Source organism: Macaca nemestrina, chromosome 2 (genome assembly GCF_043159975.1).
Source record: "Macaca nemestrina isolate mMacNem1 chromosome 2, mMacNem.hap1, whole genome shotgun sequence".
Taxonomy (NCBI): Eukaryota; Metazoa; Chordata; class Mammalia; order Primates; family Cercopithecidae; genus Macaca; species Macaca nemestrina.
The window spans coordinates 703435-720850 of NC_092126.1; the positions used below are offsets into that span (position 1 = coordinate 703435).

The window sequence follows — 17416 nt, forward strand, 5'->3', positions numbered from 1 at the left end:
TCCATCGAAAAGCTTCTATATTAGGGTAAAAAAAGAACATGGTAAAATAAGGGTTAAAATTGACCACATTCATGATTTTGAAAGGCTCCTGTTCCTTCAAATGAAATAAGCTAAACTGTCTTTATTGTTATCTTGTCTGGTATCAGTTGCCATGTGAAATGTTAGACAATGAGCTCCAGGAGACAGGCTGTAGTCCTGGATCCTATTGCTCACTAAAATGAACCAAGGCTCCTTAAGGATAACTGCTTTGTTAGGAGAGGGGAAAACAAGATGAACCTAGAAAATCTTTTTGTTTTTGGAATATAATTTCCAGGTTATCAGTAGTAATCAACATTGGAATAGGAAAGAAGTTTTGCCACACATGGTTTAAGCAATGATATGCGAGTATGGAATGCAGCAGGTACAGTCAGTTGTCAACATTCTGAATCTCTCAGATTCATAAAGATCCTAAAAAGAAAAGGTAATATGAAGGGTACTATGAAAAAATCAATATGTATTATGAAAAAATCCCCTTCTTGTGTGAAAAAAGGAGTGGAGGCCGGGCACGGTGGCTCACGCCTGTAATCCCAGAACTTTGGGAGGCCAAGGTGGGTGGATCGCTAGGTCAGGAGTTCGAGATCAGCCTGGCCAACATGGTGAAACCCCGTCTCTACTGAAAATACAAAAACTAGCTGGGCATGGTCAGAGACGCCTATAATCCCAGTTACTTGGGAGGCTGAGGCAGGAGAATAATTTGAACCCGGGAAGCGGAGGTTGCAGTGAGCCAAGATCATGCCATTGCACTCCAGCCCGGGCGACAGGGCAAGACTCCATCTCAAAACAAATAAATAAATAAATAAAATTAGCTGGGAGTGGTGGCGCACACCTGAAGTCCCAGCTACTCGGGAGGCTGAGGCAGGAGAATCGCTTGAACCCAGGAGGTGGAGGTTGCAGTGAGCCATGATCATACCACTACACTCTAGCCTGGGCAACAAAGTGAGACTCTGTCTCAAAAAAAAATAAAAAATAAAATAAAAAAAGGAGTGGATAATCAAGGCACAGATAGATTCTATTGGAAATGCCTTTAAGTTCTATTTGTCATTCTTATGTTAGAAAATAAGGAAGTGTTGGCCGGGCGTGGTGGCTCAAGCCTGTAATCCCAGCACTTTGGGAGGCCGAGACGGGTGGATCACGAGGTCAACAGATCGAGACCATCCTGGCTAACACGGTGAAACCCTGTCTCTACTAAAAAATACAAAAAAACTAGCTGGGCGAGGTGGCGGGCGCCTGTAGTCCCAGCTACTTGGGAGGGTGAGGCAGGAGAATGGCGTAAACCTGGGAGGCAGAGCTTGCAGTGAGCCGAGATCCGGCCACTGCACCCTGGCCTGGGCGTCAGAGCGAGACTCCGTCTCAAAAAAAAAAAAAAAAAAAAGAAAATAAGGAAGTGTTTACTAACTACAAGTATTATGATAAAACAGCAAAATTAACAAACCTATGATGGTCACTGTTGATTTGACCACAAGAATGTTTGTAGTTCCTCGTGTTACTAAACATTGTCTTCACAAGCAAGATAAGCAACTGAACAAGTAATAGTCTTTTAAAAGTAGGTACTAGAAACAAATACACCAGTGAGAAATAGAGCCCTGTTTCTGGTATAATAATTTTAGATAGAAAGCCCCAGTCCTCAGGATAGGAGTGAGGACAAGATAATTGAGCTCTGGATACACAATGGGATTTCTGCACTCTGGATCCTTACCACACCTATTAGGAGGACATATGAAGGCTTTTTTATTTTCCAGTATAACTTAAGGAGGGGTGCAGCTGAGGCAAGGCCAGTCTAAAAGGGCTTGCTAACATCAAACTCTACCCATGTACATATCCATGGTATGTCCAGCGCATCATATTCTAGGAACAAGGCAACTGGTGTCGTAACTTTCTTCTTTGCTTATTGCCACCCCAAAATGTGTGAGTTTTTTTTTTCTTTTGATACAGGGTCTCACTGTGTCGCCCAGTGCAGTGGCACAATCTTGGCTCACTGCAACCTCCACCTCTGCGGTTCGAGCAATTCTCCCACCTCAGCCTCCCTAGTAGCTAGAACTAACTTAGAGGTGCATGCCACCACTCCTGGCAAATTTTTGTATTTTTTGGTAGAGATGGGGTTTCACCATGTTGGTCAGGCTGGCTGGTCTTGAACTCCTGACTTCAAGTGATCCGCCTGCCTCAGCCTCCCAAAGTGCTGGGATTATAGGCATGAGCCACCATGCCCGTCCCCTTTTCATTTTTTAATAGACTGATGTTGAAAGTATTCAATTTGGTCGCCCCATATCATATGGGGTTAAATTAACTAAGGCCAATTATTTACTTACTGAGACCCTTCGGAAAAAGAGTTACCTGGTTAACGTTAGAGCAGTGCTTCTTAAACTGAAATGCAAATGCAGATTCTTATTCTGAGATGAGGCCTGTAATTCTGCATTTCTCACAAGGGCCCGCGAACCCATATGGCATGCCATAGAACCGGATGTGAAAAACTACTACCCTCCAAAATAACTTTTACAGTAAAGGAGCAAATTCTATTTCTTTTTTTTTTTTAAAACAAAAAACAAAAAACAGTCTCACTCTGTGGCCCAGGCTTGAGTGCAGTGGTGCAATCTCAGCTCACTGCAACCTCCACCTCCCAGGTTCAAGTGATTCTCATGCCTCAGCCTCCCAAGTAGCTGGGATTACAGGCACAAATCACCACACCTGGCTTAAAGTAGCAAACTCTAAGGAAGTATTTTTCAAGTGGTTCTTAACTACCTGCACCTAGTACCGTCAGGATGCTTGTTAAAAATGTAGTTTAATGAACTCCACCCCAGATCTCAATCTCTCTAGGAATCAGATCCAGGGACAAGTATTTTTTTTAAAAAGTGCCCCAGGTGACTTTATGCACAACACCAAAGCCTGAGAAGCAATATGCTGCAGCTTGTCACTTGATAATGGATGGCCAGAAGCCACAAATTTTCTAGGCTAAAAGAAGCATAACCACATTATCTGACTAAGATTTTCCTTACACAAGTGAGACTTATGTAACTACCAAAGTGGAAAACACGGGATAAACAGAAAGCCTCCTTCACTCCATATAAGGTTTAACATTTTTATTCCTTTTATTATAATCAATGAATCTATTGTGAAAGTTTCCAAATACCTAGAAATTGACATTTATTTTGAGAGACAAACTCTTAGCACATGTAACATCATTTCTCTTATCCTCTATGATACCAATTTAAAAAGTTCTGAATGCTTGACTTTTTCACGCCAAAGAGAACCATACCCACTAGTATTATCCTTGAGAATGTTCTGATTGAATTCTACGTATCATTGAAACCTCCAGGGTCCCCACTGAAACCAGTTACTTTATAGTGCAGTCAGGTGTCACTATTTCCAAAGCTATGAAAGTGAAGAGGCTCTCAATCCTTCTTTTCGCCTTCTCATTCACGCATCCATTCATTCAACAAACACTCAAAAGTTAAACACCAACAAACTGGATAACTCAGAAGAAACGCATAAATTCCTAGGAACATAGAACCTGCCAAGATTGAATCATGAAGAAACAAAATCTGAACGGATTAATGAGTAAGGACTGAAATAGTAATAGTCTCTCACCAAAGAAAAACCATGGTTTCACTGCTGAATTCTGCCAAACAAATGAAGAACTAGTAACAATGCTTCTCAAACTCTTTAAAAAAACTGAAAAGAAAGGAATACTTCCAAACTCAGTTTACGAGGCCAGCATTACCCTGATACCAAAGCCAGATCCAAAAAATAAAATTACAAAAGCCACTATCACTGATGAACACAGATGCAAAAATCTTCAACAAAATGTAACACAGCAAGAAGGCCCTCACTAGATGGCAGCACCTAGATCTTGATCTTTCCAACCTCCAAAATTGTGAGCCAACAAATTTCTACTCATTATAAACTACTCAGTCTGTGGTATGCTGTAATAGCAGCAAAAAATGGACGAAGACACCACTCTAATCCCTGGAACTGTGAATACAGGATCTCATACCCCGACTATCTTCCTTATGTGGAAGAGGGGATTTTGCAGATGTCATGACGTTTACTAATCAGTTGACTTTAGAATTAAGAGGCACAATCTTGGTAAACCCAGTCTCATCACATGAATGCTGTGGATAGCAGCAGCAGAGGTCTGAGAAATTGGAAGCACGAGAAGTGTTGATGACACACCAATGCTGGCTTGAGGATAGACAGGGCCATGTTGAAAGAATGCAGGTGGCCTCCAGGACCTGAGAGTGGCCTGAGGCTGACAACCAGAAAGGAAATGAGAACCTCAGTTTTATAACCACAAAGACTGAATTCTGCCAAAACTTGAATGAGCTTGGAAGCAAACTGTTCCCCAAAGCCTCCAGGTAAGAGCCCAGCCTGCCAACACATTAGTTTCAGTCTTGCGGAACCTTGAGTCCAGACTCCTAACCTATGGAACTATAATAAATGGGTGGTGTTTTAAGCTGTTAAATTTGTAATAATTTGCTACTTAGCAACAGAAAACTAACATACCTCCTCCAAGAAGCTGCCAATCTAGAAGAAAAGATGATATTGTGTACTGTGACAATAGAAAAATGTGCACAGGGTATTAGGGAAACAGTAAGTGCCTAACTGAGGGGGAGGACGGTAGAGAGAGGAAGAGAATTTAAAAAGAGATGGCCATGAGAAATACATGAGTTAACAATGAGGAAGTTAGCCTCAACAAAAGTAGAACATAAATGAAAAGTGAATAAATCATAAACGTACAATTCAATTTTTAAAAAGTAAAACATGAACAACCATATAATCACCACCAAGGTCATGAAACAGAGTATTTCCAATACTTCAGAAATACATCCCTGACTCCCAACAAAGCCCCCTTTCCTAATCACAGCCTTATGCTCCTCCCCTAGAGGGAACCATCGTCCTGATTTTTATGGTAATTATTTCCTTTTCTTTGTACTTTTAGCACTTACATTTTTGTTTTTGAACTTTACTAAATATATTTGTACTATATATATTATGCTTCACACTTCACTTTCTCGACATTATGTTTCTAAGGTTCATTCCTGCAATTGCATATAGTTATAGCTCATTCATTTTCTTGTCTTTTTTTTTTTTTTTTTTTTTTTGAGATGGAGTCTCACTCTGTCACCCAGGCTGGAGTGCTGTGGTGTGATCTCAGCTCATTGCAACCTCCGCCTCCAGGTTCAAGCGATTCTCCTGCCTCAGCCTCCTGAGTAGCTAAAATTACAGGCGTCCGCCACCACGCCCGGATAACCTTTTGTATTTTTAGTAGAGATGGGGTTTCACCGTGTTGGTCAGGCTGGTCTCGAACTCCTGACCTTGTGATCCACCCGCCTCAGCCTCCCAAAGTGCTGGGATTACAGGCGTGAGCCACCACACCCGGCCAGCTCATTCACTGCCACACAATTGATTTATCCATTCTACTGGTGATCATCACTTAAGTTGTTTCTATTTTGTCAAATACGAATAATGCTATGGACAGTCTTATACATGCCATATATCCTGGTATACATACACACAACTTTCTCTGAGGGATATATCTCAGAGTGGAATTTCTGGGTCACAGAATATGTATAAATATATGTATTTATATGTATTACATGTATGTTAAACCTTCCTGGATCGTTCCTAAGCATTTTCAAAGTTGAGGCACCAGTTCACACTCCCACAAGCTCCCACAGCATCGTGTGAGTCTCCACTGCTCCTCGTTCTTTCCAGTACTTGGAACCATCAACTTTTATAGTACCCACTGTGGTTTCATTTTCTATTCTCTTGATTACTGATGAGGTTGAGCACCTTTTCTAATATTTATTGGCCATGTGGAATTCCTCTTTAGTAAAGTACCAGTTCAAGTGTTTTCTCGGTTTTCTACTGGGTTGTCTTTTTCCTGTTTGTAGAAATTCTATGAATATTCTGGATATAATCTGTTGCATTTATTGGAAATCTTAAGAAGACTGTGGCTGACCTTCCCACTCTGTATGATATGAAAATCATTTTTTAAAACTGTGGGGTTTTTTTGTTTTTTGTTTTTTTGAGACAGAGTCTCACTCTGTCGCCCAGGCTGGAGCGGAGTATAGTGGGGTGATCAGCATGATCTCAGCTCACTGCAACCTCCACCACCAGGGTTCAAGCGATTCTCCTGCCTCAGCCTCCTGAGTAGGTGAGTTTACAAACACCTGCCAGCACACCTGGCTAATTTTTTTTTTTTTTTTTTTTGGTAGTTTTAGTAGAAACGGGTTTCACCATCATGGCCAGGCTCGTCTTGAACTCCTGATCTCAGGATCCACCCGCTTCGGCCTCCCAAAGTGCTGGGATCACAGGCGTGAGCCACTGCACCCAGCCTGTTTGTTCTTTTTGTTTGTTTGTTTTAACGGAGTCTTACTCTGTCACCCAGGCTGGAGTGCGGTAATGCGATCTCAGCTCACTGCAACCTCTGCCTCCCGGGTTAAGCAATTCTGCCTCAGCCTCCCGAGTAGCTGAGGCTGGGATTACAGGCACGCGTCACCACAGCTGGCTAATTTTTGTATTTTTAGTAGAGATGGGGTTTCGCCATGTTGGACAGGGTGGTCTCAAACTCCTGACTTCAGGTGATCCACCCACCTCGACCTCACAAATTGCTGGGATTACAGGCATGAGCCACCGCACCTAGTCAAAAACCTGTTTTTAATGGGAAAATCTATTATCCAGTCTTTAAATAAGAAGTAAGTTAAAATCCAAGGTTTAAGACTTCCTTCAAACAAAAATTTAGAAATTGTGAAAAGCAAAGAAGAAAGTTAAAAGTGAATAGGGAAATGCTTTAAATTTTTAGGACTAGTTTGATTCTAAAATTAGTCGCACCTCATTTGATATTGCCGGCTGCTTCAGGAATTCAAAATAATATTCCTTTGTGTGAATTACCACATTGACCATACATTTTTCCCAAGCACAACTGGGATATTTCACAAATGAACTGCAAAGAATGAGAAACATGTATATAACCATACCACTTAAAGTCATACTTGATGTTATAATATGAAGTAACGTTAACCATCCAGCTCCCAAATACAGCCACTGTAAAAGGAACTGGAACCTGGGAAATCCTTGGCCCCAACACTGCTGCCACTCCCCTACTCTCAACACTGGTCTGATGGTCATCTATGGTTCATCTTCTTGCCTCCCCTAAAGAAACCATCCTACTACCTCCCCTTCCCTTTTAAAAACAATCCCAGGGGAGTCTAACATACTATCCAACATAACTTCCAGCAGTGATGAGAAAGTTCTAATATCTGTGCTGTCCAACATGACAGACAGGAGGTGGGTCCAAGGTACTGTCCAAAATGACATATGTGGCTAGTGAGCACTCAAAATGTGGCTACTGCAAATGAAGAATCGAGTTTTACATTTCTATTTTAATAACCACTTACGGCTAGTTGTTACCATACTAGACAGCACAGTTCTAGAAAAATTCATAGTGCATATACTGCGATTGTTACAAAATAGACATAAACAACGATCCAAGAAAAAACACAATCTCAAATTAAGACCTGGTACTCTAGTCCGTATTTCCAAGACTAATGAAACCATAATTTTGTGAGTTACGGACTGCCGCCTTGGAAAATTAAATGGCATTTTAGCAGTCCTCATCCTTCTTACCTAGAAAGTATTAATTTCTTGAAAATTTTCTCATAGCTCCAATAACACTGCATTACTTTGGTTCACCTGCTACATGTCAATTTGTTTCCTTTTTGTGTGTGGAACCTTAGTCCACCTCCCCACAGCATCCTGCTCTCACCTGCAGGCTTTACCGCAATGTTGAGTCTTTGGTTTCTTGTTTTCTGTATTTCATTCAAGTTTTCTTCTAGCTTCAGCTATGACTCTTATTTGCCTTCTGTAAAACAGTATCACCTCACTATATAACCTTAAGAATATCATTTAATCTGAGATTGCTTCTCTCTTATTTTTATTTATTTATTTTTTGAGACAGAGTCTCACTCTGTTGCCCACACTGGAGAGCAGTGGCGCCATCTCCACTCACTGCAGACTCAGTCTCCCACCTCAGCTTCCCAGGTAGCTGCGACTACAGGTGCATTCCACCAAAACTAATTTTCGTATTTTTTTTAAGAGATGAGGTTTGCAACGTTGCCTAGGCTGATCTCCAACCCCTGGGCTCGAGCGATCCACCTGCTTCAGCCTTCCAAAGTGTTAAAGTGCTAGGATTACAGGCGTGAGCCACTGCACCCAGCTTCAGATTGCTTCTCATTTGTGAAATAACTCAGAAGGTCACTATGGTTCCTTCTGGTTTTAGGATTTTTCTTTTCCTTCCTTCCTTTTTGAGTCTAGCTCTGTTGCCCAGGCTGGAGTGCAGAGGCACCATCTCGGCTCACTGCAACCTCCGCCTCCCCGGCGCAAGCAATTCCCCTGCCTGTCTGCTGAGTAGCTAGGATTATAGGCGCCCGCCAACGGCAACCAGCTAATCTTTGTATTTTTAGTAGAGACGGAGTTTCACCGTGTTGGGCAGACTGGTCTCGAACCCCTGACCTCAGGTGATCCACCTGCCTCGGCCTCCCAAAGTGCTGGGATTACAGGTGTGAGCCACTGCACCTGGCCTAGTTTTAGGATTCTGTGAATTCTAGTACAGGCCTAGTTACTGAATCTTTTTTCTGTTTTTGTTTTTTCCCAGACTGACTCCTCTTTCCGCCTTTTAAAATGCTGGTATCTCCCTGAGTTGGCAGTGCCTACCTTTTCCATACTCTACGTCCTTCCTCCAAGAATCTTATAAACTCTCACTATGACTCTCTTGAATTTATTCCACAGTCTTAACCTCACTCTACATTTTTTTTTTTTTTTTTTTTTTTGAGACGGAGTTTTGCTCTTGTTGCCCAGGCTGGAGTGCAATGGTGTGATCTTGGCTCACCGCAACCTCTGCCTCCAGGGTTCAAGCAATTCTCCTGCCTCAGCCTCCCAAGTAGCTGGGATTACAGGTGTGCACCACCACACCCGGCTAATTTTTTGTATTTTTAGTAGAGAAGGGGTTTCACCATGTTAGCCAGGCTGGTTTTGAGCTCCAGACCTTGGGTGATCCCACCTCGGCCTCCCAAAGTGCTGGGATTACAGGCATGTGCCACCATGCCCAGCTAATTTTTTGTATTTTTAGTAGAGACAGGGTCTCACTATGTTGGCCAGGCTGGTCTTGAACTCCTGACCTCGTGATCCACCCACCTCAACCTCCCAAAGTCTCACTCTACATTCTAAAACTCTAGTTTCTATTTGTCCCACATGATTCACTAGCTGTGGTACCAAGCCTTCAAAGATATTGGGCAAACCAAAGAAATTATAGGAACCTAACTTGTCAGTATAATTATTGATCAATAACACAAGTTTTAGGGTCAAATGCATCAGAAATTGAATCCTAGTTCTGTCACTTATTAGCTGTAAGACCTTGATCAAATTAATCTCCTGACCCTCAATTTTCTCACATGTAAAATGGGGTCAAAAACTCACTATGGTTGTTTTTGTTCATGTTTTATATATAATATATATATATACACACACACACAGAGCTTAGCACAATACCTGGAATATGTTAAGACCTCAATAAATGTCAGCTACTATTATAAGCAATAGCATTACTATCTTTCTAGTCTTACAGTTTAAAGTTATCTTGGACTCCTTCTGTCCTTTATTTCTTAAATAAATTCAGTCAGCATTTGTACATTTTCATTTACCAGTATAATCTCAGTGTACCAGGATTTCGTACCCTCACAGCTTTCTACTATGCAGCTACCCAACCAGATTACTAGATTTAAAAATATTCATAAGGCCTCATGTTTGTTTCCTCTACATTACCCAGCATAAAACATAAAAGTTTAGCTATTATATAATTCAAACAATCCTTCCACCTGTCTGTCTCCCCATTAGATTTCTTGAGTGCTTTCAGGGCAGGGGATGTCTTGGTCCTCTTTGTACACTGATAACTGCCAAAATCCTTTAGTCAAGAAATGTCTGTTGAATGAATGCTGACCTGTCTCTAAACCTATCGGCTATCTAGCTTCCTCATATGTGAAAGGCAGCTCTTATATTCGCTAATCCAGTAATTTATTTTGACCAAATTGGTCTCATCACAGTATCATGATGAGCGGTTTCACTGTATTAGTCAGGACCTTTTTATCATCAAAAAATTCTGGCCGGGTGCGGTGGCTCACGTCTATAATCCCAGCACTTTGGGAGGCCGAGGCGGGCGGATCACAGGGTCAGGAGATCGAGACCAGCCTGGCCAATATGGTGAAACCCTGTCTCTACTATATATATAAAAATTAGCCAGGCGTGGTGGCGGGTGCCTGTAATCCCAGCTACTCAGGAGGCTGAGGCAAGAGAATTGCTTGAACCTGGGAGGCAGAATTTGCAGTGAGCCGAGATCACGCCACTGCACTCCAGCCTGGGCGACAGAGCAAGACTCCATCTCAAAAACAAAATTTTTTTTACTCACCTTAAGCAGAAAGGAGAATTTACTAGCTCACATAATCTGAAAGTACAGAGATAGCACTGACTTTAAGCATGGCGGCTAACCCAAAGGTACAAACACTGCCATCAGAACTTGGTCTCACTGTCTCCATCTTTTGGCTCTGCTTTCCACTTATTGGTAACTTCCAGGCTCACATCCTATTCTCTCAGCAACCCCAGGACTCAAAGCATGCCTCTTTCTCAACAGTTCAACAAAAAATTCAGTTACTTATCTGTGCTCATTGCAAAATGTGCCCACCTCTGAACAATCACTACGGCCAGAGCAATGGACTGCAGACTGACTGACCATGAGCTGGGCCTGAGTCACTGGCATACCGTATGTCAGGGTGGCGTTCACTTAACTGAGAGGGTGGTTCCCTGGGAAAATGGGAGTCCTGTTACCAGAAGGGATTGAATGATGGCCTGGCAAAATTAACTGATGTCCCTTATCCTCTGACATTTTTTGCACGCTGTCCACCACTGCCTACAATGGCTTTCCTTCTTGTTTCTGCTTGCCCAAATCCAAGCTATATCCTTTCTGCTTCAAGAAGTCTTCTGTGATTTCTTGTCCACTGTATCAAGTCACCCATTCCCAAATAAATATTCCCCTTTTCCAAAAGATTAACCTTTTTCATTTTTCTTTTTTTTTTTTGAGATAGCACTTACTCTGTCGCCCAGGCTGGAGCGCAGTGGCACAATCGCAGCTCACTGCAACCTCCGCCTCCTGCGTTCAAGTGAGTCTTGTGCCTCTCACACAGCTGGGATTACAAGCACCCGCCATCATACCTGGCTAATTTTTGTATTTTTAGTAGAGACCGGGTTTCACCATGTTGGCCAGACTGGTCTGGAACTTCCGATCTCAGGTGATCCGCCCGCCTTGGCCTCCCAAAGTGCTGGGATTATAGGCGAGAGCCAGGCCCGGCCAGATTAACCTTTTAAAATAAACAGTACAGAAAGTCTCAAGAAAACGTTCCCAATAAATTCAAAATCATGTCTAATTATAAATATGGGTAATATATGCTGTTCCCTAGGATATGAATTCGAAGGACAACAGCTCTACCATGTACCCGCTATACATTATGAGGGAACAGTATGTGAGGCAACTTTTATATATTAGCATTCAACTAATTTTACTTGGCTTTAAATTTTCTATAAGGTCTAAGCTACCTAATAACTACCATAAGTTGGTCCCAAATTAATCAAAGTACCTGCCATAAAAACAGACTATGGCTTTTGGAGTCACCTCAAACTAGAGTAAAATCATGGCTAATACCCTCTTCTCTGTCCTTTAGCCACAGATCTTTGAGCAAAGTGTTGAATATCTCTAAATGCTGGTTTCCACCATCTGTAAAAACAGGAACAGCAATACCTATTTCTACATGAAGAGGCTGCACGGTACAGTGGAAAGAACAGAGTTAGACGAACCTGGGCCAAAATTCTGCCACTGATACTATATAGTGATAATAGCTATAATCCGGGCCAAAATTCTACCAATGATACCGTAGAGTGATAACAGCTACAACCTGGGCCAAAATTCTACCACTGATACCGTAGAGTGATAACAGCTACAACCTGGGCCAAAATTCTGCCACTGATACTATAGAGTGATAATAGCTATAACCTGGGTCAAAATTCTACCACTGATACCGTAGAGTGATAATAGCTACAACCTGGGCCAAAATTCTACCACTGATACCGTGCAGTGGTAATAGCTATAACCTGGGCCAAAATTCTACCACTGATACCGTGTAGTGGTAATAGCCATATGACTTTCTCTAGGTGATCCCTCACATGTAAAGTGGGGATAATATTTAATCCACAAATTGTTGTGTGCCTTTAACAAGGCAATATATTTCAAAATATCTAACACAATGAATCACAAATAGTGAATACCCAATAAATGACGTCATCAGCATTATGTTTAAAACAATTCAGAGACTGGGTAATGACTAAGGTCTGCCAAATATTTTTTATATTTCATAAGCGATTACTACATGTTAGAAATGAATCTAGTCCAATAGGTTATAAAATGCCTTGTAATCTTCTTCTTTTTTGCACTTTTTGACCAGATAAAAAGTCAACTAAAAAATGTGGTTTCTATAGAAAACTATTAAAGTGTGGGCAACGCCATACTTAAAAACTCAGGGCACAGTAAGGAAAAACCTCTTTGGTATTACTTATTATTCTCCATAAATGCACTTGGATTTTCTTAGTCAATAAAATACTTCTTAAGGACTCAACACGTTGCTCCTAGAACTACTGAAAAGCAGGTGAGATAATGAGCTAGATAGACTCCTGTAATCAACTTGTTCTTTAGCTTCAGGCTTGATGTAGTAACACTGAAATGACTCACACCAATATGAAATCACTATACCATATAGCCATCTCCTAAACAGAAGCAGGAAATCTGGGGTATGAACGATAATTTTAGATGCTGTCTACCAGAACACACACAAAAGGCAAGTGGCTGCTCATATTTACCTTAGCAAGAAACTTTAATGTAATTCACTAAAAAATATTCAGTTCAACTGTTTCCAAAAAGAGATTAAATAAGCAGGCATTTAATTTCTTCTATTTTAAACTATAGCAAAAGTTTCTTTGGAAAAAACAGCTTCTTGATTTAGTTTAACAGTTTTGTTTATTTTTCCAAAATGAGTGAATCATATGTAATACTTATCAACTTTTAACGGCTGCAAAGCATAGAAAACGTGCTCAATCTAAGATTTTAAAATAAAATAAGACACCAAGTACTGCCAGCCACAGTGGCTCACGCCTGTAATCCCAGCCTTTTGTGAGGTTGAGGCCAGAGGATAGCTTGAGCCCAGGAGTTGGAGACCAGCCTGGGCAACACAGCGAATCCCCATCTCTACAAAAAAAAAAAAAAAAATTGACTGGACGCGGTAGCTCACGCCTGTAATCCCACACTTTGGGAGGCCGAGGCAGGCGAAATCACCTGAGGTCAGGAGTTCGAGACCAGCGTGGCCAACATGGTGAAATCCCGTCTCTACTAAAAATCCGAAAATTAGCCGGGTATGGTGGCGGGCGCCTGTAGTCCCAGCTACTCGGGGAGCTGAGGTGGGAGGATCACCTGAGCCCGGGAGGCAGAGGTTGCAATGAGCCGAGATTGTGTCATTCCACTCCAGCCTGGGCCACAAGAGCAAGATACCGTCTCAAAACACACACACACACACACACATATATATATACACATATATATATACACATATATATATACACATACACATACATACACACACACACACAAAATTAGCTGGGCGTGGTGGCGCGTGCCTGTAGTCCCAGCTACTCGGGAGGCTGAGGTGGAGGCTGCGGTGAGCAGTGATGACCCTCACTGCAAACATGATGAACAACAACTCAGGCACCAGACACTGTTCCCTACAACTAAGAAAGCCAATAATACCTACTTTCTTATCCTCTTTCCTGTTTTCGAAAACATACATAACACGAAGTAATGCTTTAAAAAGGAATAGCAAGCATAGATATGTTAGACTCTCTTTTCTAAGGAGCTTTCTTCAACTTTTATTTTGGAGGACATGAGGAGTGGGAGAGGAAACTCAAGGGAGTCGGAAGGTGGGTTCTGGCTATTTTTACAAGTATATTTATTTTGTAAGTCAACTAGATGAAGGCGAAGAAAAGTTCCAGCGTTCGGGTTCACTTTAAACACACCCCCGCAACACTTCTTTCGGGTTCACACACACACGCCCCCCAAAACTTATTTCGGGTTCAAACACACACACCCCGCAACACTTCTTTCGGGTTCACACACACACGCCCCCCAAAACTTATTTCGGGTTCAAACACACACCCCCCGCAACACTTCTTTCGAGTTCAAACACACACACACCCCAACACTTCTTTCGGGTTCACTTTAAACACACCCCCGCAACACTTCTTTCGGGTTCACACACACACGCCCCCCAAAACTTATTTCGGGTTCAAACACACACACCCCGCAACACTTCTTTCGAGTTCAAACACACACACACCCCAAAACTTATTTCGGGTTCAAACACACACACACCCCAAAACTTATTTCGGGTTCAAACACACACACACCCCAAAACTTATTTCGGGTTCAAACACACACACCCCGCAACACTTCTTTCGGGTTCAAACACACACACCCAACACTTCTTTCGGGTTCACTTTAAACACACACCCCCAACACTTCTTTCGGAAAACCGCCAGGGCTGAGACCGACCCTCCCCGGACAACGCAGCCCGCCCGGAGGCAGCCCTGCTGCTCGGATCTCTGAGCAGCTCCATCCGGCGCCCCGAATCCGAAAGGGCCTGCAGGAACCGGGGCGGGGCACGCGTCCACCCTCCGCCGCTGCAGAAGTTGAGTTTCCTCAGAAAGACTAAGAAACCATCCATCAATCACTCCGGCGCCCTTCCCCGAGATGCCGCCGCCCGCCGCCTCTCCCCAGGCTCGGGGCTGGCGCAGGCCCGCAGGGCTGGGCCGTCGGCTTCTCCCCGTTACCCGGGTCCGGACCCGGCGCCTACAGGACGAGCTCCCGTAACTCCCCGCACCCGCCTCCCCGGCCGGGGCGGCTCCCGGCGCCCGGTCTCCCGCGGGCAGAGGCGCCCCCGCCCCGCTCACCCGCCCGGGTGGTGTCCGTCAGGTCGTGGTTGGCCGCTCCCCGGGGAAACTCCCTCAGTTTCCGGCCGCTCAGGCTCAGCACCCCGGTGACCGCCGCCTCCTCCAGGGCTCGATCGAGAGAGCGGCTCCACGAGCCCGGGCCAGAACCGGGGCCTGCCCCGGAGCTTGGGCCGCAGTGAACACCGGGGAGGTTGCCTCCCGACGCTACGGTGCCAGAGTACTCGGCCGCCGCGGCCACCGCGACCAAGCCCGCGGCCGCCATTTCCCAGCCGACAACACTGGGCCCTCAGCTCGGCGCATGCGCGGCCGGACCGCTGGGTGGGCGGAGAAAGGGGCTCCCGGACCCCGCCGGTTCCCGTGACGGGCAGCACCGCGGTGCCCCCCGGCGCAGCCGGGCCTCGCCCCCGCCCACATGGCGAGCTTTTCAAGGGGAATTAAAACGGACTCACAAATCCGGAGCAGCCCCTACTCTACCCTGCCAGGGGCATTTCTAAAATGCCGCTACAAAAACATCTTCCAGACAACGCTCCGCATCAAAACTTCTCCGCCGTGCTCCCTCAGTAGTGGAGGATTAGGCTAAGCATTAAATTAAGCTTTTTCTTTTTTTGAGACGGAGTCTCGTTCTGTCGCCCAGGCTGGAGTGCAGTGGCCGGATCTCAGCTCACTGCAAGCTCCGCTCCCCGGGTTCAAGCGATTCCCCTGCCTCAGCCTCCCGAGTAGCTGGGACTACAGGCGCCCGCCACCGCGCCCGGCTAGTTTTTGAATTTTTAATAGAGACGGGGGTTTCATCATGTTGGCCAGGCTGGTCTCGATCTTCTGACCTCGTGATCCGCTCGCCTCTGCCTCCCAAAGTGCTGGGATTACAGGCGTGAGCCACCGCGCCCGGCCAGGATCCTTTCTTAACACTGTTGCTGCAGAAACTTGGATGGTGAGAGGAGAGGACCCTCTGAGATACGACCTAAACCGTTTCCCAACTTCATTGTATTACCAGATGATCTAAGTCGAGATTTGATGGACTTAACTATGGTTGCTGGAGAGAAAACAAACATGTGCTAATTGGGCTCAAAATTCTCATTAAAAACGTTATATAAATACTATATATCATCCATCCCTTTTATAAAATAGCTCTTCTTAATGAAAATACAAGAAACATCTTCAATAGTACTTGTCCTTTTGGCAAGATTTTATTGTTGTTGGATAAAGCAAGATTAGAATAGTATTAAAATCTAAAATATTGGTCTGGAGCCAAAACTGAGGAACAGAAAATGATCTGACCATAATCTAAATGTGGGAATTAAAGGTAGAACCGAAGATACTCCAAATTGAAACCACTCAAGTAATGAAAGAATGGAAAATGCTTCATTTAAAACCAATTAGACCTCACTTGTATTGCAACCAGTCTCTAGCACATTCTTCAGTCTGTTTTACTGAAGAAGCCATTTCTGCTGTATGACGTAAACTTTACCAACAGTCAATCAGCTAGTATTTACTATGGAAATAGAAGAGGCTGTCAGATACAATCCTTTTCCTGGAGGATTGCAATCTAATTATGGAACCCAGACAGGCCAATTAGAGAATGAGCCCAAAAAAGGGCTAAGAGTGATGGGGCTAAGAGTGATGAGAAAACTGTATCATGGATAAATTAGGTTTTGAATTAAACCTGAAGGATTATGAAGTAGGACCAACTGGAAGGTGAGACTGGAAGATGGATCAGCATGAACGCATCCAGATACGACTTATAGTGGTAACATGTGGAGGATATAAAGACCACAGATCAGAAAGTTCGGGTCAGAGAGCAAAAGAAAAATAAGGATGAGAGATCCTCTCATTCAAGCCCCAACTCTTCAATGACACCTCAATTGGCATGAATTGCTAAATGCTAGAAGGTATAAAAATGTTTAATCCCAGTGCCAAAGTTGATTAGTTAAAAGAGCTGCCCAGAGAGCTGTTCTATAAACTCTCAACACATTCTAGTTACTTCAGCAACAAGTTCCATGATACATAATATGTTATGAGCATGGGTCACAATGGTGGGTGACGTATTTGTCATCCCCAGCAAATAACATTTATCCGATGCATATATAGGTTTTTGTTATCCTGGGCTTCCTAAAATTATTATTCGAAAGATATTAAGCTATTTAAGGGCAGTTTTTAATTTATGTTTTTAGGGAGATTTCAACTACAATGACTAATTTGTCTATTCATATATTCCATACTAATGCTACAATGCTGTAGAATTAGTTGCCAGATGTACCTTTTCAAATGCACTATTGTCATCCGATTGCTT

General features: G+C 43.4%; 1 protein-coding gene across 13 annotated transcripts in view; it reads right to left on the minus strand.

Annotated features, from left to right (window-relative positions):
- LOC105470755 (leucine rich repeats and calponin homology domain containing 3) overlaps positions 1-15416 on the minus strand; it is a 101725-nt gene extending 86309 nt beyond the window's left edge. For 4 of the 13 annotated variants that reach the window (XM_011722941.3, XM_071090528.1, XM_011722937.3 and 1 more), the window contains exon 1: positions 15130-15416. In XM_011722941.3, coding sequence (XP_011721243.2) covers positions 15130-15391 — 262 coding nt within the window. In that variant the 5' untranslated portion in view covers positions 15392-15416. The remainder of the gene's footprint in view (positions 1-15129) is intronic. The other 9 variants (XM_011722940.3, XM_071090527.1, XM_071090524.1 and 6 more) reach the window with 3 other exon arrangements.
- Positions 15417-17416: the final 2000 nt, after the last annotated feature.